Source organism: Xenopus tropicalis, chromosome 8, assembly GCF_000004195.4.
Source record: "Xenopus tropicalis strain Nigerian chromosome 8, UCB_Xtro_10.0, whole genome shotgun sequence".
NCBI lineage: Eukaryota > Metazoa > Chordata > Amphibia > Anura > Pipidae > Xenopus > Xenopus tropicalis.
In genome coordinates this window covers 96,738,941-96,763,770 of record NC_030684.2, presented here as the reverse complement: position 1 = coordinate 96,763,770, position 24,830 = coordinate 96,738,941, and the positions used below count along the sequence as shown (strand labels likewise).

The 24,830-nt window shown below is 38.2% G+C and overlaps 1 protein-coding gene across 5 annotated transcripts in view; it reads left to right on the top strand.

Moving 5' to 3' along the window:
* Nucleotides 1–24,830, top strand: part of begain (brain enriched guanylate kinase associated) — a 312,487-nt gene that overhangs the window by 267,374 nt on the left and 20,283 nt on the right. For all 5 annotated transcript variants that reach the window (XM_012967928.3, XM_012967929.3, XM_012967927.3 and 2 more), the window contains 2 exon segments: nucleotides 8,490–8,651; nucleotides 16,322–16,388. In XM_012967928.3, the coding sequence (XP_012823382.1) occupies nucleotides 8,490–8,651; nucleotides 16,322–16,388 (229 nt within the window).

Here is a 24,830-nt window from a genome sequence, read left to right as displayed (position 1 = left end):
TATTATAGGCGGAATTATAAGCCTAACAAATATTTTACATTTGTCGTTAAATAAATGTAACCGTTACGTTTACATGTCTTTTCAGACATCAGAAAAGTAATGCAACAGAATTCTCCTAACAACATCTGGCCATATCATTCCATTATAATCCCATTCCTTCTCGACCTAACAGTTTGGTAATAATAAGAACTTGTGTTGAAATTACATGTTGCCATTATAAAGCATTAATTTAAAAGTTAGGCTATGTTCACAGAACTCACCTCCCCCTTTCTTTATAATCAGGGCAATTTTTTCAGAGTTCCCTATCTAATTTTAAAGGAACAGTTCAGTGTAAAAATGAAACTGGGTAAAATAGGTATACAATAAAAATGTTTTTAATATAGTTAGTTAGGAAAAAATGTAATCTATAGGCTGGAGTGGGCAGATGTCCACAACTTCAAATTCTTGTAAACTGGAGTGACCGGTTTATTCTATCCATAAACAATAGTGAGAATTCATTTTCACCCGGAGTGAAAATGAAAAGAAGTGTCTGTTTCTGACTTAATGCTCATGAACCCTTCAGTCTGAATGCCACACACACATTAAACATGTATCAAAATCTCTACTCTTTCCTCATGAGCATTTATTTATGAATACAGGTATGGGATCCCTTATCAGGAAACCCGTTATCCAGAAAGCTCCAAATTACGGAAAGCCTGTCTCCCATAAGCTCCATTATAAGTGAATAATTCAGAATTTTAAACTGATTATCTTTTTCTGTAATTATAAAACAGAACCTTGTACTCGATTCCAACTAAGATATATATATATATATATTGTAGTTATGTCAGGTAGCAGGAAAGCGTTCTCCTGGGGTTGAAGAAACCTTGTAGACACTCAAAATAGAGGGCACAATGAATCAAACAATATAGGTGGCCCACAAAATACAGAAAACAAAATCATAAGCCTGTCTGGCCCCCTATCCAAAGTGCAAGTTGGTGGGGGGAAACCAATTTTTTATAATATGCATCCTTAAAGCAGAACTAAAAAGAGAGGATTTTTTTTTCTCCATTGCAAAAGTAAAAATTCCCTGAATTTACCATACATATGAAATAATCTGGCTATATATATATTATATAATCATATATAACCCCATCAATATGCTTCCCAGTGTTTTCTTAAAATATGTAATTAATAATGTACCCCCTACTGTAAAATGTGCTCTATTAGCAGAATTAGCTATACATCTGTACAGCTTCCTCACTCCCTAATTACCACCCAGCCCCGTTCTGTCCTACTTTCCTTGGGTAGCAACTGACAGCTTCTATTCTCCTTGGGCAGAGACTTAGGAGGTTAACAGCTTTATGTTTGCACTATTGAATGCTAAACTTGCTTTCTTGTACCCTATATACTGAAGCTGTGCTTATATTGACAGCATTTACTGCTAATCTGTACAGCTCTCCACTTTTCCTAATTACCATCCTGTTCACCTTTTACTGCTCCTCTCCTTGGGTGAAGACTGGTTGACAGCTTTAGCTGTGCAGCTTGAGATCCATAGGATGCACTACTGAATATCATCTCATTTTATTTATACTAAAGCCATGTTCTGTTGTAGTTATTATTATTATAAAATACACACTAAAGCTGTGGTACATTTTTAGTTTCCCAAAATGCACTGTTGAGTAGTTCCCCAATACTATGGAATTCCCTATGTCATTGATAAGATTGGTAGATGGGCCTTTCCACAGGCACAAGTGTGATTTACTACATGCAGGACACGGGCAAAGAGCAAAACACCATATGAACTGCCTTATTTTATGTTTTATGGTTTACTTTTTCATAGGGCCTTGTAAGTAGCACCATAGCTACATGTCTTTGCACAAAGTGCATCCCATGTGAAAACAGTTCTAACTTGGCAGCACTGTATCAATGAGTGTCAGGCTGGGGGAGGCAGGTAACTGACCTAAAAGTAAGGGAGTGCCAAAATGAGCCCTATCCTTAACCTTGGGCAGGTGGTAAACACAGAGCTGCCTTGTGCCCCCCAGCGCCAAGCTCTTTGCCAAGCTCCAGATGGTTAATCTGCTAGAAGGAGCAGGCAGCATCTTCATGATGCAAGTGCTGGGTAAATGAGAACTAAGGAATGGTGATGAGCGAATTTGTTCGCCAGGTGTGGATTTGCAGTGAAATTCCGCATTTCACCATCAGCAAAATTTATTGTGAAATGGGCACAAAAATGTTGCCACAGAAAATTTGCAGTGGTGGAAAACAATCCTGCAGCATCGAAAAAGTTGCGTTTCGCGGATTTTCCACAGTTTTGCAAATATTTTGGTAAAGCAAAACGGGACAGATTTTGCTCAGCACTACTAACGAAGGGTGATTTTGCACCCCCTTAATTCTCTAGCATTTGTGTCTGAAATTCACACTACAGAGGATAGTTGGTATAGTACTAATGCAGTTACCCAGAGTAACCAAAAGGTTTCTTGTTTTAATTTTCTAATTTATAGTAGGCTACACTTGATTCTGAATGCACCAATGCAGTTGGCCAGTGGCAACCAATCTAGCAACTATGTGTAAATGAGCCCTGAACTAATTTTATTTAATGGATTGTAAGTATTCTTGCTTCCATTTCATCTGTTTATTAGACCAGAAGCTTTACAGTTGATTGGCATGACTGGTTTTACTTTATTTGCCAGTTTTTGAAAAATAATGTTATACCTTTATTTGTTTATCTGCATGACTTGAAGTTTGTAAATGATTTTTCTGCACCCTCTGAAATCCAAAGTCTGAGTTAAATGAAATTTCTTCCTTTCTATTTCTTTTCTACCTCAGGCTTTAAGTGCATTCTTTTGTGTTTTTCCACATGGAAGTACATTTAGAACTGAAATTACTTAATAACATTTTAAAGTAAATAACAGCAAATCCTCTTCTCTATTGCACAAGATGCCTAAGTGTATTCCTTTTACAATATTACAATGTATTTTGTGATGTGAAATATAGTGATGAGCGTATTTTTTCAGCAGGCATGAATTCGCAGCAGATTTCCGGATTTTGCCATTAGTGTATTGTTTCGACAAAAAAGTTGCGCAACAAATGCATTTCACGGACAGATTCGCTCATCACAAATGAAATACAAATGTTGACTCTCTACTAGATTTAACATCCTGGAGATGAGTCTTTTCCTAAATGAATGTCTGGATTTCCAAAACTTGGAAATGGTTGTAAAAGCAACTAATTCTTGGACATTATCTCTACAGAATAGACTGGCTGCTCAGCCTCTATATAGATACTTTTGCTCATTTTCCTAAACACGGGGCAGCATGACGTGCAATGGTTAGCACTGTTGCCTTGCCGTGCTGGGGTTCTATATGTGATTCCAGCAAGGGTACTATCTGCAAGGAGTTTGTATGTTTGGTTTTCCTCTTGGAACTCCGGTTTCTTCCTATACTTGAAAAATATACGGGCTAATTATGTGAATGCAGTAGAGACCTTAGATCAGGGATCCCCAACCTTTCTTACTCGTGAGCCACAGTCAAATGTAAAAAGACTTGGAGAGCAACACAAGCACCATAAAAGTTCATGGAGGAGCCAAATAAGGGCTGTGATTGGCTATTAGGCAGCCTCTATGCACACTATCAGCTTACAGGGGACTTTATTTGGTAGTAAATCTTGTTTTATTCAACCAAAACTTGCCCCCATTCAGGAATTGGAAAATAACTCCCTGGTTTGGGGGCACTGAGAGCAACATCCAAGGGGTTGGGGAGCAACATGTTGTGAAGGGATCAGTGATGGCTAGTCTCTGTAAATGTGCTTCTAAATATGAATAATTAAAGACAAGTTACAACAAAGAGATTTTTGATTGAAGTGAGTTTAATCAATTACTGGATCCCAATTCCAATATTCTTGGGTTACAATAGCTCTAAGTAATCCATAGAACACCTGGGCACTTTTCATTGGAGGGGTACGGTGGGCAGAGACTATGGGCTAAGTATAAAACAACAATCTTTAAAAATAGTCACCCCCAGCTCATATTGGTCTAATTGGATGGAGGATGATTCTTTAACTTAACATGTCATTTTCCATTAAACTGCCTTGGGGAACTGCCAGTCATGGTCTAATAAGCTGTTCTGAAAAGTCAGCAACCCAGCATTCCCATGCTGATAAATCACCTTCCATCATTTCTTTCAACTATAATAGAAGGCACCAGTTTACAACCTAAAGGTTATATTAGGTTAAACCATACCCCATTATACCATATTCTAAAGGTGGTAACACACACCTTAAAATTAATTTTCCTCATAATTATAACTTTAAAATAAATCGACCAATGTTGTGATGTGGACATAAATTCCTATTGAGGGGTTAATTCAAGGTGCCACAACCAAAAGCAAGAAAAATCTAATTTGCATGTGAACATTTTGTTACCCAGGGGGCTAGAGGTTAAATGACTTCTGACAACCACAAAATGTAAGCTATCCCACTCCAAGCAAACAACAGGATGTTACTTAATACTCAATTTTATTATATCCATTAAAACAATTGCCTGATGTGTTCCATACATAGGTATATGATTAGGTGCCTAGCGCAGAAAATGTGCCATATAAATAATAATAATAATACTGAATTTTAAGTTACATCTAGTTGTGTGCTTGGAGTGCAGTAGCTAGTGAGATATACCTGCAAGCTAAGGGCTTGGGCTAATGCACCCAGGGCATCATTAGTTAAAAATCTCTTTGTCCAAGGAACTTATAAAGAATTGTGTATTTTTGGACTGATAAGTGCAGAAGCTGACATAACTGACTGGCTCAGGTTATTGACACCACAGTCAAAAATTGATATATGTAAGTCCAGTTTGGACTGAATGTCAGAATCATCATGTATATCAGCTTACATTAGGAATTTTGAGAGGGGCTGACCAAGATTTCTATATCTCCATTTTTGACATGGGTTATAGCAATCCTCCCTTAGCATGTTTTTTCAGTTGAATTGCTTCAGGCCAAAAGAAGTTGGGACAGGTGCCATGACATGGAATGAAACCAGGTCTGGTAACTCATGAACCAGACTCTCTAGACATAACCAATTGGCACTGCTGTGCTTAAACAGCATATAGGATTGCATATACTCAGAAGCGGTAATCATAACCATAATAATAAGAAAAACTCTACATTATATGTATTGTGCCACATTTTATAAACTTTAGTGGCCTGGTCTTTAACTAAAAAAAAGAAAAAAGTAAAGAAGCTGTAAACTATCCCCAAAACATAACTTTAGCTTTATTAAACCTTTCCACCATAGAGATTCCTCAAGAGCACCCTGTGGTAACCATGTATCATCTTACTGACACTCTAATAATGATTACTAGGCACTGGAAGCTAAATAAGCTGCCACTTCTGAAAAAGCGAAGCATTAATAGGTCATAAGTGATAGAATGGTGATTCAGCTACTGCAGGCAAAAAACTATAACTGGGCCATGCGCTGACAGCATTGATAAAATAGAACAAGCCAGGGCCCAGCAGCAGTCTCTCATGCCTGGAACTGTAGATTTTTCACACTATGATGAGAGATTTAACTGATGAGCTTTATACTGTTGATAAAGAGCAAATTTAATAAATAATGTTCCTACATTTTTTAACTCTCTTTGGGCCTATATACATATATACAACTGAGCTACAATGAAATGGAACTTATTTGATAATCATTTGGCACAGTCCATTGTTATTATGCTTCCTACCTACTAGGATTATAGTGGAACTACCGCTATTATAGAAATCTACTCAGCGGTAGGGGATGTTTACAAATCTGTTTCACAAAAAATAATATTATATATACTTTTATATTTTTAACAACTTATTTGTGTTCCACAACCAAACATTTTTCTTTAAGCTGCAAACACGACACTCTCGCTGGGAGTCACTAACTGATTCCACAATGAGGCAGCAGTTTGAAAAGCACTACTGGCACACAGCCTGCTCAGTTGCTGAAAAATATTAGTTAAAGCAAGCTATCTCATTATATTTCTATCCAAAAATAATAATAATACCCGCAGTTTCCCTTGAAGACATGTCAATGTTATATTACAAGACATCCATTAAAGGGGTCATAATCCCCAAAATACAGTTTTCCCCAATGAAAGAAAATATAAAACGTTTTAATATATATATATTTTAATGTTTTAATTATTTTAAATGTATTGGTAAATGTCAGCTATTTGCTGAACACATAACTATTCCCCGATATCGCCAACCCGTAGGTGGGGATATTGGGAGAAGACATCGCCAAGCGAGCGGATCTATGTGTATGGCCACCTTTAGACTGAAGCAAGCTGGAAGTGAACAACTAAGAGAAGTCATTATCAGTTCTGGGGCATCCTTGTATTTGTGGGAGCTGATGTCCTGTTTTTATAAATGTACGTTTTTTGAGGTTGTTCACACTGGGTTGCTCAGATTGTTGCCTTTTTTTCATTTTGTTGATACAATGCACGTGTCAGTGTAATGATGAATGGATTGCATAGCCTTCTCAGTTCATGCTGAGGAAAAATATATCATTAAAGCATTGCATTTATTTTACTTAGTGTAAACTTATACAAATAGTTACTCTTTCTTTAAATTCTGTAATTTTCCAATTCCATTGGAATTGCCAATATATGCATGGCAGGCAGAGAAAGATATACAGCAAATTTGCACCTGGGCTGTAATCATTGGTTAGATTTTTCCAGCCAGCTGCAGGTTGAACACTGAACGCAAAAACATCAGATTGGTTGCCATGTGTTACTGCCCAGGTGCAAATTTGCCCAGTGTTTATAAATCACCCCCAGTACCTTTGTATTGTCTACCAAACAGTAATGCAAGGTGAAATCCTTGTGCCTATCTACACATGGGTATTATAATGAATGCTAAATAATATGTATTTATGTAAGTAAGTATGTGATTGCATGTGATTGTGTATATACTGGGATTAATGTTGCTGTTATATACTTTATCCACCATTTGGCCATTTGGATATTAAGTAAATGTCCCACATCTATGAAGAAAGTAAGAAAATTGTATTCATTTTGCCTTCCCCTTTCTATATCATGAATCTAATTTCCCCCCCTTAATTTTAGTTACATTGTTGAAAGTGTTTAGATGTCAGCATCTTGTAACTGTATAATGCCTGGCCAATTGCTGGATGGCATTGTGATCTGTGAGTTCTGTGGCCTAGCCTTTTCTGTTATGTAAGGAAATGCAATCAAAGAAGCTAAAGCATTTTCAGGTGTCTTTTTATCAAACATACTTGTATCCTCTCATTCTGAGAAATATAGGAAAATAATATGGCAATAAGAGTGTTTTTCAGACATCATTGTCAAAGCCATAAATCTCAACCTAAGTGGCCCTCAGAACCCACCCACTTCTGTGCCTCCAAATAGTGCAAGGCTCATTTTGCCAACCTATGTCACTGCACATTATATGCAACCATGTCTTATAGATCATGTGCAAATGATGAGTTGCAGCAAGTACAAGGTAGATACTACTGGATGCAGTACTAGGTATTTCGACATAACTGTATTGCTCCATCCTGAGTTTAGTTGTGCATAACCGTACTTTATAAGTTTTCTGGCAATTAACTTAATAGTGTAAGCCATTCACTAAATGAGCTGTCAAATGAGTTGGGCTGTTGTTGGAGAGGGTTTCTACAGACCATACTATTCCCACTAGTGACCTGTTCAGATTCTTCATTAATAGCTGCTGTCCTAACATACATGGCAATAGCCTATTTGTGAAGAAATTGCAATGTGCAAAGTGCAAGTTTCTGATAAAAGCTGCCATGTTTTTGAATCAGAATGTAGCATTGTTCCAAGAATTTCAGCATAATTTTGGGTGCCAGCTAAGCACCCAAACAACTTGCACACAATGCACAAATGTGAATATTCATTGCTTTTGGTGAAATGTGTGCAATTTGTCACTTCTAGTGGCATCAGTATCACCACTAGCATCCAATTTGCTTTTATGGACACACCCTGCTAGACTAATATTAGTACCAGGGTTCCCTAGTGTCCCTATGCAAAATTCAGGCACATTGGTGATGTTAGTAATATGTATGGGCACAAGTACCTTTGTTAATATCATTAATGCATGCTCAATGTTTGCCTCTATTCTAGCACTTCATATATTGCACTTGCTTTCAAAATGATTCTGTAGACATGCATTCTAGAACAGAATAATAATAAAAAATAACTGAGGACCAGATTGAACATTTCTCTTATTTCTGTCATTATGTAACAAATTCCGGGGAGGAAGGAATGGCACTCTCGGGCATATCCCACATTCTGCCAAGTCCTGCTAAAGAATACATAAATACTTAATGATCATTTGCATCTAGGAGACTTTGTTGTGTGCCTCAGATTAGATCTTAAAATACCCAGAACTGTGAGATCACGGAGAGAGAAACAGCAGTCAGTCTTTTTTATTGGCAGTGGAAAAACAACACTTTGCATCTTGGATAATCACAGTTGGTGGAATATTTGTTTCTTTTAGCAGCTTGCAGGACCAGAAGGAAGAACTGCAGAAGAGACTGTCTTACACTACTCACAAACTGGAAATGCTTGAATCGGAATTTGATTCCACCCGGCAGTTCCTTGAAACTGAGCTGAGGAGGGCACAGGAGGAACTGGAGAAAGTGACAGAAAAGCTGAGAAGGTCAGGCTCTGCTTTATTCTTGTTCTCTAGGATTGTGCCCCTTTTGACTCTAATGCATTAAGTGACAATATTTTGAGAATGTTTTCCTTTTAGAAAATATGTTGCAGGTTGTAGGGCATTTAAATAACAAAAGAGTTTTTTAGTGCAATATGGTTGTATGATAAAATCTCCCAGAGAGTGTGCTAAAGATGTCTGCACGAGGAAGATAGCTAAAGCTAGTTACAGGCCTCAGCAAATTCCTCTTGGCCAGAAAATGTCTATGTAAATGAAATTACATAATTATTTGTGCAATTGTTGCTTGATGTCTTCCTATATAATTTGCCTCAAGGTTGACCTACTTGCAGCCATTGAGCAGTTCATGGACTGCAGCTCACAACACGACACCCTGATGAAGGGGATGCTTTGAGTTGTAATTCCTCCATGATTGATAATTCACAGGATAGAAATCTCTGGTTTTCAGATTTGTATTAAAATTGGGGTGCCTCCCACCTTGTTCTGGATCTTATTTTCATTTGTATGGTCCCAAATAACCACACAAATGAATGGCTTCTCATAACTGTCAGATTGTAAAGTGAAGAAAAGATGTAATGAGTTATATGGCCATCAAACCATGTACATGTTTTAATTAATGACCCATAAAGCCATTAGGTAACCCCTCACTGTCAGTCTGGTTGGTCACACCATGCTAGTTCATAATGAGATTTGTGAAATCTGTTTCTTCCATTGAATCAATGGTGTACTCCTAGTCACCATTTACAGCTGGTAAAGGTCTTATACATACAGGCTACATTCTATTCTACACTAAATAGCTCACTCTTTGCTTAGGGTGGTTGATGAACACCTCTGGGAGCAACATATGCACTGTATCTTATAGGGAACTTGACCAATTGTAGATCCTGAAAATAGTGTCAATGACTCTTGCAGGGTAAAACACTGGTAGCCCCATGTCAGCATGTTTTGATCAAGAGGTGCTGCTTGGTAAATACAGGTGCTTATAGTGCTCTATGGCTTTTCATTCTCCTTCAGCAGTGACTTATTAGATAAACAGAAATGTGCAGACACAATAGACTCAATCTTTAGAATAACAGATGCAAAGCTTTTACTGAATATTTATAAAAAAAAATAATATATACACTTTCTTGTAAAAAGGTGCTTTTCCTATTCAGAGACATTGTAATACAATATATGCCCTCTAAATGGATATTGACTGCTCAGCCTGTTTAACAGCCTCCATCGTCAGCTGATTTCAATACAATGTAGAAATTTGTTTTGCAAGAGGCAATAATATTGTGATATATAATAATAATATTTATTATTATTATTATTATTATTATTATTATTATTATTATTATTATTATTATTATTATTATTATTATTATTATTATTATTATTATTATTATTATTATTATTATTATTATTTAATAATAATAATAATAATAATAATAATAATAATAAAAAGAGGAACACCTTAATGCCAAACATTTTGCTCTAGGCTGCACAGTGGTACAGCAGGAGCATGTGGTGCAGAACCTTAAATAAAAGTGCAATAGGGGATCTCCTTTGCACAGACCCAGTAAAGTGCAGTTTATATGCATGGAAATAGATATCTTGTAAACAGTGTCAGTCACAGCTAGGATGCTTGTATGTAGTACAGTTGATTTAAGCATTACTTTGTGTGATTATTTCTGCAACTGTAGGCACCAGAGGTAACATTTTACAAAACAAGTAAAAATAAGTCTGTATAACTGGTAGATTGAATAATAGAATATTTGCAGAAATTATTTTAATTATTATTTTATAACTGCCTGTTTTTTCATTAGTATAGTTTAATGTTTGGCCGACTAAAGAGAATGTACCCTGGGAGTTGAGAGCACAAGTTAACCCTAGCACCGCTGAGTGCGCTTTTCTAATGCACTTATATCTCTCCTGTCAGCTCACTTATACTTACAGTATAGGCTCATAGGATAGCTGTTATTAGTGGATTCCAACCCTTGCCATCTCTCTATATGAAACAGTTCAGATGCTTTCAGGCACTTATGTAATCATGTGCACCCATACGGCATTTTTATTAAAGCAAATGTAAATGGATAAAACATTAAAGAACTCAATTTACAAACAATAAACAATCAGCATTACATGGAACCTGTTCAAATGGCACTACAAAGTGCTTGAAATATCCCTTTTCTGCCTCACATTTATTTGAATAGCAAATGCCCAATATCACCACTGAAATGTCAGTCAAGCATTTTCCATTCTAATTTGGGGATGGCTGGAGATGATTTGCTGAAAGTGTTTCATGTGTTATACACATATCATGAATGACTACAGAGAGCAGACTGTCTGTTATTCAGTTACAGAAGTGTTCATGTATAAAACAGTGGCAAGGTGCAATCTATGCTCTCTTCATCATACATATTTTCATTACAAAAAATGTCCCTTTCTCTTTAATAGCCGTGGACAGCAAAAACTTCAGTGTCAGTCAGTACAGAATTCCCATTGGCATGTGTTTATCAGGTACACATTAGTAGTAGCTACCAAGTGATTTTTACTAAATCCTGTTCCTATTGATTATTAGGCATTAATCCCTAGCTTTGCCAGCTCATAATGAACAAACAAGGAATGAATGATTGTTAGAATGAGAGCTGAGCTCAAACACTAAAGGATACATGTGTTGGGTGGAGGCCATTACTTGGTTTTAGCTAATCTTATAAGCCTATAGGTTAAGCTTCACTAACTATCTATATCAGTAATTATTGCCCTTTTATAGCCTTTCCCTTGATCCACCATTTAGTGGTGGGCTGTGTGTTCCCTCATTATTCATTTACAGTTTTATAAGTTTTATAAGGGGGAGATTTTTCAATATTTGAGTTTGATTTTTTTCACGATTCAAGTTTTTTCCAATTATGGTTCAAAAATTCGAATGTCTGATATTTATTAAGGGGGAGATTTATTAAAAACATGAACGCTCCGAATTTATTTTCGCTGATTTGTTCGCTCTTGCGTGACTTTTTAGTACACCCGCGCAACTTTTTTGTGCGCTTGCGCAAAAATTCAGAAAGGTTCTGCCGCTGTTTACAATTGTTCGGTACGAAAATTTTGTGACTTTCGGATCACCAATACGATATTATTGTGACTAATACAATTTTTTCGTAAGCATTTTCGTGATATTTGCGATCTTCAGAAATTATCGTATCCAATCCGAATTTTTCCCATTCGGGATTGGCATCTAAAAGATGCGAGTAGAAAGGTACATACAGTTGAAAAGTTTTGAATGTAAAGCACAATGTATGGATTATGTACTCAGATGTACTTCAAACTTGATTTATGTTGGAAATACCGCCAGACATTTGGCACTAAGTATTTAGGAAAATTAAAGGGCTCTGGATGAAAAATGTGGTTAGTTCAGGGGCAAGGCACTTTACACAGACAGGGATCTACATGCGGGGGTTCTGGGGACATGGACATTACCCAGACCTAGGGGAAGTAGTGATTGGAAAAATATACTATAATACTACAAAGTTTATATGGATTTTTAATGTGACGACATATAAAACCCCTTATACTTCAAGTATATCGTTAAAGTTTTTTCTTTGTTAGGTGGATGGAGCCTGATAGAGATGTGGAAATAACAGTCTAAATTAGTCATATACTAAAATATAGCCTAAAAAGAAGTATTATATCTTTGATAAAACTCATTGTTAAGTAGGCAGTGATAATCTATGAATCTAAAACATTAGAGCTTGGCACTAAAACCCAGACCACACTGTGTATGCTGCTGCACAAGAACTTTATTTAACAAATAATAACACATATTAGGTGCTTTAAAGAGGGCACTTCATCATAGGCTGTCATATAATCCTATGATTATAAATCTATATAAAGGAGATAAACACATGAGAATACAATTAATAGGCTTACTTCCCATCCCTCAGTTGTCATCAGTTAAAAAAGGAAACAACTCAGTATAAAAAGGAGTTAGATCTGAGCATGTTGGTCCAGGTTAATAGTGATGTAACTATAGAGGAAGCAGACTCCATGGTTGCAGGCCTCTCCAGGCCAGTTTTACTTGCCATTTTACTTGCTGAAATGAGCCACTTTAGTTTAACATGGCTGTGTTATATGAGAGCATGTTTACTAAGATCTAAAGAATATCAGAAATTCTGCAGAGCCTTAGTGTTTTGGGAGAATTCTCAATATTGCTTAGTTTATAAAGAACATATGATATTGTACAGAATATGCAAATATAAAAGACCATATGACTAGTGGTGAGCCAATTTAGTTGGCAGGCATGGATTTGCTGTGAAAGTCCATATTTCCCCATTGGTGAACTTTTTTATCAAAATTCAGCGCAACAAAAATTTGCAGAGACAGATATCACTGGTGATGTTGCCCATAGCAACCAATTAGATTTTTGCTTTTGATTTCTAACTTGTAGGTGACCATTCACATCTAATTGCTGATTGGTTGCTATGGGCAACATCACCGGTGATGATAATCTCCAGTATTGTTAACAATGCCTCTAATTGTATGATGTGTAAATTGCTGCCATTTAAATATTCTTGCCAGCAAAATTCTATAGAGCTATGTAGACTGGCAGGGACAGCTCTGAGTCATTGTTATGTTAGCCCAATGATTAATTAGAGTACACAGAAAGTCATTAATGAGCTTGTAGGAGGAATGTCTGCAATAACCCAGCTGAAGAAAAAGTACATTTGCTTTACGCTTGGCAATCACCACTATAAGGGATATATGCACAGAAAGGCCACAGCCAATTTTGTCATTCTCAATTATTGATTCACCCCCGTACTGGCAGTGTATTGGAATAAAGAGATTATGTAGTATTGGAGTGCTCTAGGGAAAAACAGAAATGCTTCAGCATCTTGTGGGCAGTATCTCAGGTGTTTGCATTGCTTTTCTTATTTGATATTGGTGGAAGTAACTATGGCTCACCTACAAGGTTTTTAAGCTTCTATGCTATGCAATGCCTATTCATTAGTGTACTGAGTAATCACATGTAATACCAGCCCAGTCTTGTTTTTAAACGCAACAGTAACATCAAAAATGTCAAATACTTTAAAGTAATTAAAATATAATGTAGTGTTGCTCTGCGCTGGTACAGCTGGGGTGTTTGCTTCAGAAACACTACTATAGTTTATATAAATAAGCGGCTGTGTAGCCATGGGGGCAGCCATTCAAGCTGGATATAGAAGAAAAGGTTACATAGCACATAACAGATAAACTCCATAGAATTCCATTTTATTCTAAAGAACTTATCTGTACATATATCTGCACAAAACTATATCAAATATATTTAACATTTCTTAATTAAGGTAAAAAAGGGAATACATAGGGGCACATTTACTAAGACACGAATCTGAACCGAATTGGAAAAATTCCGATTTGAAAACGAACATTTTGCGACTTTTTCGTATTTTTTGCAATTTTTTCGGCGTCTTTACGACTTTTCGGAAATTGGCGCGACTTTTTCGTTACCAATACGATTTGCGTGAAAAAACGCAAGTTTTTCGTAGCCATTCCGAAAGTTGCGCAAAATCTGGCGATTTTTTTCGTAGCGTTAAAACTTGCGCGAAAAGTTGCGCCTTTTTCGTAGCGTTAAAACTTAAAAGGTGCGACATTTCGCGCAAGTTTTAATGCTACGAAAAATCGCCAGATTTTGCGCAACTTTCGGAATGGCTATGAAAAACTCGCGTTTTTTCGCACAAATCGTATTAGTAACGAAAAAGTCGCGACAATTTTCCGAAAAATGTGCCCCATAGTATTTTTTCGTTTTGTACTTACACCCTTTCAGGGGTTATTTACAACACCCCAGGGTGCAAGAGCAAGTCCCGAGCAAGTTGGTCATCTAAACATCACTAGTGCCCTGTGGTCTGCCACTTTCTGCAAGCTCCATATCAAAAGCCCAGGGCTTGGTGCAGGGCCTGACTGCTCCTCCTGATGCTCCCTACCTTGCACATCTGGATGACAGGCAAGTTTGGGAGAGGGTCACCTACCAGCTTCCCCCCCCCCACCTGTAACCAATACAGCAATGATTGGTGCAGTCAGTGCTGTATTAGTGCAGTAGCAGCTCTTGGCAGAGCACATGTTGCATGGACTCAGGTGTACCCTCACTGAACTATTGGAGAAAGGTTTAACCACACACAGAACTTGATCTCACAAATAACTTGGGAGCCAGTGGTTCTTAAAGACAGATGAAACTCTTAATTGATAGTTCACAATCTGATTGGCTGATGCTAATATGATGGTACAAATATCTATTACTTCACAGTTACTTTAAACACTTTTATCCCTTGGATTATACTCTTACTTTTCAGCTGTAGTGTTCACAATACCCAGAGATAGTACTCACTGCCTTGGTGAAAGGGCAAAGATCAAGTGGTCCCACGCTTCAGGAATTTCTTTCCCTATCCCTGAGCCTTACCACCTGTGTCTACACTGGCAGCATTAATACTGCAGCACACAAACCCTTCCTAGCCTCCTCATTGGAGCCTCTGGCTGCTCTGCTAACTACCCTGATCCTGCCTCTCACTTCTAGAGCTATTACAAAACCTCTATCAATATCTTACCTACTGGGCCTACCTTTACCTAACTGAGGGCCAAAAGAAAAATAACATGAGGTGCTGTACCCATTTATAACAGTTCTTAGCAGTCCATAATCTTCCCCAGGGACATACCTGAAAAAAGTTGGCATAACCTCCGCCCCTGCACATAATTGTGTGCTCAAATTTCTCCCGAGATAGAGACTCTGATACATAAAATGGCACTGTATTAATATAGGATTATCCTATAATATATACGGTAGAAACCTATATTTTTCATGCAACTGTGTTTTAAGTACTGCATGGGCTGTTATATGTGCAGAGACCTGCTGTGCTTTTCTAATACAAAACTGGGCCGCTTTCATAAAATTCTAGGTATTGTTAAAGCATTGCAGATTCCATTTTCTGTGATTTACTCTCCTTATTTCTTTCCCACCTCAAGGCAATCTCTTTCGCTCTCTGTGCCATACTAACATACTATGTAAAAGGGATCTCCATCAAAAACAATGTTTAAAAATGAAACATGGCTGGCTATTAAAACAATATAACAGGATTCATTTTTGCTCCAGGTCTGTTAATCAGCTGGCTACATTGTTTCAGGAATGCCAGGAATGCAAACAATGTAATCAGTCAGCCATGTTTTGTAGCAATTGCATTGCTATTTTAATGTCTGAATATTGGAAAGTTGCATTTTCTATCATTATAGAAACAGCTGTTTGAGGGACAGGACCCTTTAAACTATAATTCAGATGCCCCAAGAACTTGGAATATTGTTTATTTCCCAACCTTTTTAACATACATCCAATTGCATTTATTTTCTTGTCTTTTTTCTAACAGAATTAAAATAGTTTTACTATCTCTATTTTCCCATAAAATTACACATCTGTGAATGTAGTATACTATGAGAAAAGATTTGAGTAGTGAAAAGATAAAGCAGCTAAAAGCCAAAATGCCTTACAGGAAGGAAGATAACTGTGCTCGGATGAGTAGTGAAACGTCTTCAATGATTACTAAACAAGTCCAGTTGCTTCAAATTTATTTATACTAGATATACCATGACCTGGATGAATGAAAATCTTCATAGACATAACTGTGCTGTTTCCTGTCTTTCAGAATACAAACCAATTACTTGTCTTTACAAAGGATAAATCAGGAGCTTGAGGAGAAATTACATAGAATGGTAAGTTTTTATATTTCACATTTATAAAATACACAGTTCTGCAGGTTCCTTTATACAGGTATGGGACCCATTATCCAGAATGCTCGGGACTGGGGGTTATAAAACCCAAAAGCATTGTTTTGGCTCCTATAAGGATTAATTATATCTTAGTTGGGATCAAGTACAAGGTACTGTTTTATTATTACAGAAAAAAAGGAAATAATTTTTAAAAATGTGAATTATTTGATTAAAATGGAGTCTATGGGAGATGGCCTTTCCGTAATTTGGAACTTTCTGGATAATGGGTTTCCGGATAAGGGGTCCGATACCTGTACCCATTTCAATTGATTTTAACATTTGCTATGAATAAGTTGATGTTTTTGTTTGTTTACATTTTTTTGAGTACTAATGAGATATTGGACTTTAGTTAAAAGCATTAAGGTTTAGAAGAGAAACATGATTATGGGGGGGCTTTTGGGGGGCTTACTTACAAAAAATAATTTTGGCACAGTGCAAAATGCAGATAAGTAGTAAAATATTAAGGAGCAATAATGTGTAAAAAAACAAGAATGTGAGCATTATACCCTTTAAAATATAGAAGGAATGTTTTTATTGAAAATTTCCCCAAAAACCCTACTACCCAGACAGGGGGGCCAGGGGCATTCAACACCTGCACTGTAGGATGGGAACCAATCACCAGCTAGGCTGACCTGATAGGGAACTGAAGTCTGTCTTTGCTTGTGTGAGTGCAGGGCTGTGATTGGCTGTCCCCCTTCTACTGTGCTTCTGGCAGGGACCTTTAGAACACACCCACCCATCATTTGAAACAGGCACTATAGCAGATCTACAGCGAGTTCCACTAAAGGGGCCATTTAAAAAAATAATGATAATTTTTAGCAAAGAGTGAAATCAGTGGAATCAGCAGCATATATTATTTATTATTGCCTACAAGATTAATGGGGGTTTCAGTTATGCTAAATGTTTTCTTTAAAGATCAATACACACCTATCCTAAAGGTTTCTCTATGCAACTGTAGTTTTGGAAAAATGAAAGTAAACATCATTGTTAGCAAATTTACTATTAAAAAAGTTAAAGTTGTTTGTAAATGTTATTTTTCACTCTGATGTTGATGATGTTGTGAGTCTATTGCCTTGAAGAGTAATTGGATAATTTCATGGGCAGGCATAATATCCAAGGCTATAGTGATTTTGTAAATAAAAATAAATATTTGTGTGTTGGCACTTACACTGGGGGACATTTGAAGGGGTTGAACTTTTGGGCCCAAAATTGCATTTTGCCCACTAAACTCAAAATAAAAAGTAACCCCACTGTAACTAACTAAAACTGAGAGCAATAATTGTCCCTTTCTCAACAAATCATTATCTTATTCTTAATCTCACCAGCCCAGGAGTATCTGATTAACAATGCTAAGAATAAGATACCCATGTAACGCAGGCTAGCCAGAGTATGATTGGCCAGAGGATTCCATGGCAACTGACACACACTTGAATACCTCCCAATAAAATCTGCCTACAAATTTGGCCATGTCCATTTTGACACCACACCCCCCAAATTCCACGCCCATTTTACACAAACACACTATTTTACTACAGCTAACTAGGGTTGCCACCTTTTATGGAAAAAATACTCACCTTCCTATATTTTCATTTTTCTGCCTTATTAATAACATTGGGATCAAGCATAATTTTTACTTTCCAGGTGCCAACCCCATGGCTAACTATATGTAATCCATGTTCCTTTTGTTTATTGTTTTATTTCTGTTAACTGATGTGCATCTATGTATTTGCTACATATTTCTTATGTGCATGATCTGCACTGCTCAGCTGTTGGTGCAATATCTTTGGTGGCTGGGGCTTAATTTTGTCAATATGTTGAGACTATGTTTAGGAATATTTGGATCAGTGGTGCAACTACTCTGTGCCAGGCCCCCCTGCAGGGAAATCTTTGGAGCAGTCAGGCGCAGAGTAGACTTGCCCATGTATGTATTGTATTACTGTGACACACAGTGTCTCCTTTGGGCATGTTTGAAGGTAAAAGCTTTGTTGACATGAAACAAAGCTGGATGAAGATTAAATGCAATTCATTAAATACAAAGGCATGTTTGTTAAACCAGAATGCTTACCCATTACGCCTGTTGTGATTCTATGCTATATCTATGACATATCTGACCCTAGTTTGTGAACACACTGAAACAGTTTTATCAGTAACAGTAATTTATTAGTGAAACTGCCCCAAATATGGAGAATGTTTTTTTTCTTCTTTTTTTTTATCACATCAAATACATTGGGGTAAATGGGTGTTTTTTTTGGAGCAAAAAAATGCTGGGCCCATGTACACAGATGTTATATATACCTAAAACCAACTCCACTACTTGTTAACTGTGTATGTGCTCTGGGTTAATAAAGCACAATTTCACTGATATCTGTGTGCACTGTAGATTTAGAAGAAATACTGTAGGTGTATGTCCTACTTTCTGCTAGACTATTAAGGGTTTATGCAGGGGTGCCAGTAGGTAGACTGAGATCTTCCAGTAGACCTTGTGCTTTTGATCAGTAGTAGCTCAGAGCAGCCTAGTATTGTCACAGACAACTCCATTGTATTACTGATTTCCCATTATGCAGATTTTAAATAAAATTACACGAAAAATAGGTATTTTTTTCTTTAAATACAATGCTATCTGTTTTGTTCAGTGTAATGCAAAGACATAACATCTGCCACACACAGGGTGGTGGGCCCTGATGCTCTGACTTCAATATAAGTAGATGACAGAAAGTCTGGGCGTCCCTGCTGGATATGGAGTATATAAGCGCATTCTTCCTCTAGTGGTTACTATCCTGGGTGCTACGAATCATATTATGCAGATCTACAATATCCTACAAACCCCACCCCACGATTCATGCTTAGCAGGGAGATACAAGGCTGAGATGACCATTTAACAGAGGTTCTTACAGCAGCTAGAAAGATTGTTATTGGCCATACTGTGTGTTCTGTTTCCGCAAGGCATTCTGTTTTTATGAAGAATTTTTTACTCTGAAAATAAGGAGAAAATGTTGGTTAATGCTTTTATTGACAACATGGGTCTCTGGAGATGCCCTATACTTGACTTCAAATCTGGGCTTTATTCCTGTTTTCCAGAAATAAGGGCTTAGAATATGGTGATGGAGACAAAATATCATGTGTTTGAAATTCTTTGTCATTATCACAGAACAAAGTCAGGATTTCTAACAAAGAGCTGTATGAAAAGTATCCAAGCAGTTGGTAGCAGACAATTAGTTAAAGAATGTAATGGCTTTACATGAAAGTGCTGTGGAAACATTCGCGTAAATGGGGCTATATATTATATAAAAAAATAATGTTTATTCTCCATTGATGGTTCTCTCTGTGTATCAGTGTTGTAGCCATTGTTAAAGAGAAGTGGACACTGTATTTTTATTAAAGTAATCTATTATCTTAAATCCCCAGTAGTGTTTATACTAACTGTCTTAATTAATTCTGCTGCTGTATAAATCTGCTCTGACAGCAGTTCTGCACATATACGCCTCACCATTTTCCCCTGCTACCCATGCAGTATGCATACAGCACCAAACACACTCCTGTTAGCTTCCATGCCTTCTGTTGCTTCCAGCCATACTCGCTCCCCCAATACAGCGGCCTCCCTGTTGTAGCCCTGAATCCACCTCTGCGTCACCTGACTCAGTCCAAAACTTTCTGAACTGTCAGGCCTCCATGTTGAAACTTGCCACTCAGCTAGTGTATAACGCTCAGTCACCAGTGGCTGGATGATGGTGGACACTACATAAATGGCAGCCTCAGGCTGGCTTGCCTACATTCGTGTAAATGCATGCCAATTTCTCTTGAACCCTGTGTCTCCAAGTGTCATACACGTGTTAATGGGGCAGGGCATTAGCATTACCATGAAACTTGCCCACTTCCCTAGACTTGGACTAGCTGGGAAATTTACTGCTATTCCATGGCGCCTAGCTTGGTGGTACTAAGATAGGCCAGTGGGTTGTTATTAATATAGATATGCACGTGATGACCCACCAGGTACTCTGCAAACTTGTCAGTCACTTCCCACACAATGGCTAAATGCTCCATCATTGAAAGGTTGGGGCTGGTATGGGCATTTTTAACTGGCCTGCACAGATCTTGGTCATTAACATCCACGTGGGGAAGCCTCAACTACTGTAGTAATGCCAGTAATGCCATCTGAAGGAGGTAGGCACATGTCGGCTCCCTGCTTCAGTCCACCAAGGGGCAGTGCATGCACCTCTGCCTTGGCTTGCAAATGCACTGGTGTGAGGTCTGACTATATAACCTGCACCAGCGCCCCTCCCTTCTACGCCAGCGCCACTAACTAGGACTTACAGTTCCAAAAACAGAGAGGTACTCCACCTGCAGCCCAGCAGCCCTGCCTATTGGCTGGTTTCATGGTGCTCCTCCAGAGTTATCTCTTCTTTCATTGCAACCAGTGATTTTGTCAATTCCTGCATCACTACTTCCAGTCCTTGGCAAATCACCTAAACTGTTACTAGCACAGGCAGCTCTCCCTGCATCTACTACTGCCAAAATGGCCACATTTCCTGCAGGCAAATATGTTTCCCTGTATATGTATAAAGAAACTTTATACATATACACATCTGAACAGTAAAAACAAAACACCGGAACAACAGAATAAATGTAATATTTCAATAACAGGAACAACATCAAACATTAGTACTATAGTGTAAATCTCAGTGCAGTAATACAGGGCCCATCTGACTACAGTAGTAGGAATCCTTCCATTTTACAATTTGTAGGTTGTACATAAGTATGTCACATGGTATGTTCTTCACTCCATTTCTACTCTCATCAGCTCTCTGCTCTGTCACCTTTTTTCCTTCACGGGGCTGAAAATATTCTCATATTTCTATAAGATATTTCAGCAGCAGAAGTGAGTAGGCATAAAGGCACCATCAACTCATCGTAGTAAAGAGAAGTAGACAGCATATCATTCAGTATGCTTCTGCCCAGCTTACAAATTGTTGGTGTATTTTGATTATTTTCATTCAGTTTTCTGTAATGGGTTTTACTCTGGCCCAGACTGGCAATCTGTGGGTTCTGGTAAATGGCAGAGGGGCTGCTGTAAGTTGCCACAGACAGTCACTATTTATTGGGCTGGTGGGGGCTGTTTGGGCCTCTGTGTACTTGCAATGCCAAGGGCCTATTTTGAATCCCAGTCCAGGCCTGGTGTGACTATTGTAGCATGCCATGTTGCAGCTAGTTTTGACCTGCCTGTGATGAGGCTTTGCTGCATGGTGTTGCCATATGTATTACAGCTACAGTAATCCACCATCACAACTTTCATTCTGATCATCACTCATCTTTATGCATCTTTCATAATCCATTGTTGCATGCTTTCCAGAATTTGCTACAAGTTGGTGTAATAAAGATTTTATATTTACATGTAAAGGATCTAATATCCAGGGATCTTTCCGTAATTTGGATTTCCCTACCTCAAGTCTGCTACAAACCATTTAAACATTAATCAAATAAACCCAATAGGATTGATTTGCCACCAATATGGATTCATGCAGCTTAGTTACCAACAAGTACAATCTACTGTTTTATTATCACAGAGACAAAGGGAATCATTGTTAAAAACTGGAATTGTTTCCTTGAAATGGGAGATTGCCATCTAGTAATTTGGAACATTCTGGATAACGCATTTTTGGTTGAGGGGTACCATAACTGTATTAATTTGGCTTTGTCGCTTTAGCAATTCTCATTGTCGTGGGATTTTATTTACTCTCTCTCTTTTTACTGCTCCCCTCATTAGCTATTTCAGAAAAAAATGAATTTCAGAAGTTGCTGGGGTCCAATTCACCATAAAAACACGCAGTTTGTATTACTGTTATGTGCACCTCTAATTTACAAATAAGTACTGCAGCATGTGCTTTTCCTATGCATCCACTTTAACAGGGACAACAATATTTTTTGGATTATCTCTTTATTTAGTGACTAGGATTCATCCAAAACAGCCCTAATAAACTACTTTTTTTCTACATAAAAATTCCGTTTTGAAGATTTTCAAGTGTAGACAGTCAAAACAGTCACCAAGTGATAACACTGATGAATATCAAGTGAGACTAAGGCATCTTGCTTTTTCATGTGAATTTACAGATGTAGACAAGGAAATCCATGTGCAGCTTATACAGGGGTGCAATCCAGAGACCCCACTATGACTTTAGCTATATTAATAGAGACTGCTCTCATTAATGGTGCAGCAGAAAATCAAGCTAAAATGATTGAGCAAAATAATGACTTATCAGTCATTCTCACTAGCTAATATTATACAGAAGTCACACCAAGCCCATAAACCTGCTGCAAAGTGCAGTAGCCCGTATCCACACCAGCAAATACTGTCCAGCAAAAGGGGAAATCTGCCAAAGCTGTGGAAAACCATTTCCCAAAAGTATGTAGATCAGCTCCAAAACAACATCAATCTGTATATGTTATAGCATCTCTGGCTAAGAGAGTAAGCACAGTGATGCCGGCAGTTGCCGAAGACACAGACAGCACATGCCTATTTTCCATTACCAAAAAGGATTTGTGTCATGCCCATGCAAATTCTGATCCACAGCAGATAATTCTAATAAATGGCAATCCTACTGATCCAGGGACATGCATTAATATTATCAGAGTTCTGAGCTGCCTACTGCCTTGCCTATATGTGGAAAATCTACAGAGTTTATAGGAGATGCCAGTCCAGTCGGGCTGGGTGTAATTCTTACTCAAATTTCTAAAACTGGTCACATGTGCACAATGTCTTATGCAAGCAAGCAGGGGCGATTCTGGACATATTGCCGCCTGAGGCGGCTGCTGGATGACGCCCCCCCCCCCCCCCCCCGCTCCCCAGCGCTTACCTTCTGAGCGCAGGAGCGGGTCCGGGGGCAGTGAGATCGTTAGTGCAATTGCGCTCTCTGCACTAGAAGAGCCGAATTTCCGGTTTAAAAACCGGAAATTCGGCTCTTTTTGCCGCCCCTGGTAACTGGGGCGCTTCTGCCGCCTGAGGCGAGTTTCTCAACTCGCCTAATGGCAGAAGCGCCCCTGCAAGTAAGGCACTAACCAAGACAGAACAATGCTATTCACAGGCAGAAAAGGAAGCTCTCACAGTGGTGTCTGCATTTTCACCTTTACCTTTTGGTCACAGTTTTAATGTGGTGAGTGATCACAAGCCACTCATTCCAATCTTCCATAAAAATTCATCCAAACCTCCCCTGCCAATAGAACGCAGGCTACTTAGATTACAAAACTACCATTTTCAATTTCGCTGTGAAGTGGAAAGTGGTTACCCATCTGACTATTTTTCTAGACATCCATGTCCACTGCATGCAAAGCACAACACTCCAGAGTAGGAACATGTGAATAACCATCCTAGCGGAGGAACATGTGAATAACCATCCTAGCGGAGGAACATGTGAATAACCATCCTAGCGGAGGAACATGTGAATAACCATCCTAGCGGAGGAACATGTGAATAACCATCCTAGCGGAGGAACATGTGAATAACCATCCTAGCGGAGGAACATGTGAATTGTGTGGCAGCACATGCTGTGCCCAAAGCAGGGACAATTGTAGAAATGTAGATGCTGATCCTCACCTCCAGTAAGTTATTAACGCCATTAGGTCCAAAAACTGGAGTTCTTTCAATGCCGAAGCCCGTCTCCAACGGCCAGAGCAAACAGCATACCTGCAAGCTTTCTTTAATGCCTGACACCCCACTCCATATCTGAATTACTTCTGTGCAACGATAGTCTTTTTATCCCTGTACAACTTCAGGCGGTTTAGTGAAAATTAAGCAGCTCCTAAGAAAGAAGGATGTTTCCAGGAATTGATGTGAAAATGGAGGAATGTATTCAGTCTTGTATACCTTGCCAGGCAACAACACCTAACTACAAGTGAGCACCTTTGCAAATGACACCCCTGCCTGATAGTCCATGGCAGTTAGTGCTGACTTCTGCTCCATGCCAGACAGTTCCTACCTACTAGTTGTCATAGATGATTATTCCAAATTTCCTGTGGTTAAAATTGCTCAGCTCCTCTGCCAGAGCTGTCATACCCAAATTATACAAGATATTTTCTGCATATGCTATACCAAAAACTGTAAAGACTGACAATGGCACCCCCCTTTAGTAGTACAGACTTTCAGTCTTACCACCTGGCTTCTATATTTTGGAAAGATTTGTGCATTATGGAACCTTATAAAAACACTGAAATTTCATCTTGCTGACATCAATCCCTTTTATTTGAAAAGCAAAAGGAATGTGCGAGTACATAAATAAGAACTGCGGAGGCCGACTAATAATAATGCACTCGCTATAGCTAGCACAAAGCACCAGGGAGCCAGCTGTTATTCCTAAGAGCAGTGTAAATTGCTGAATGTGCCCCAGGTAATCCGGT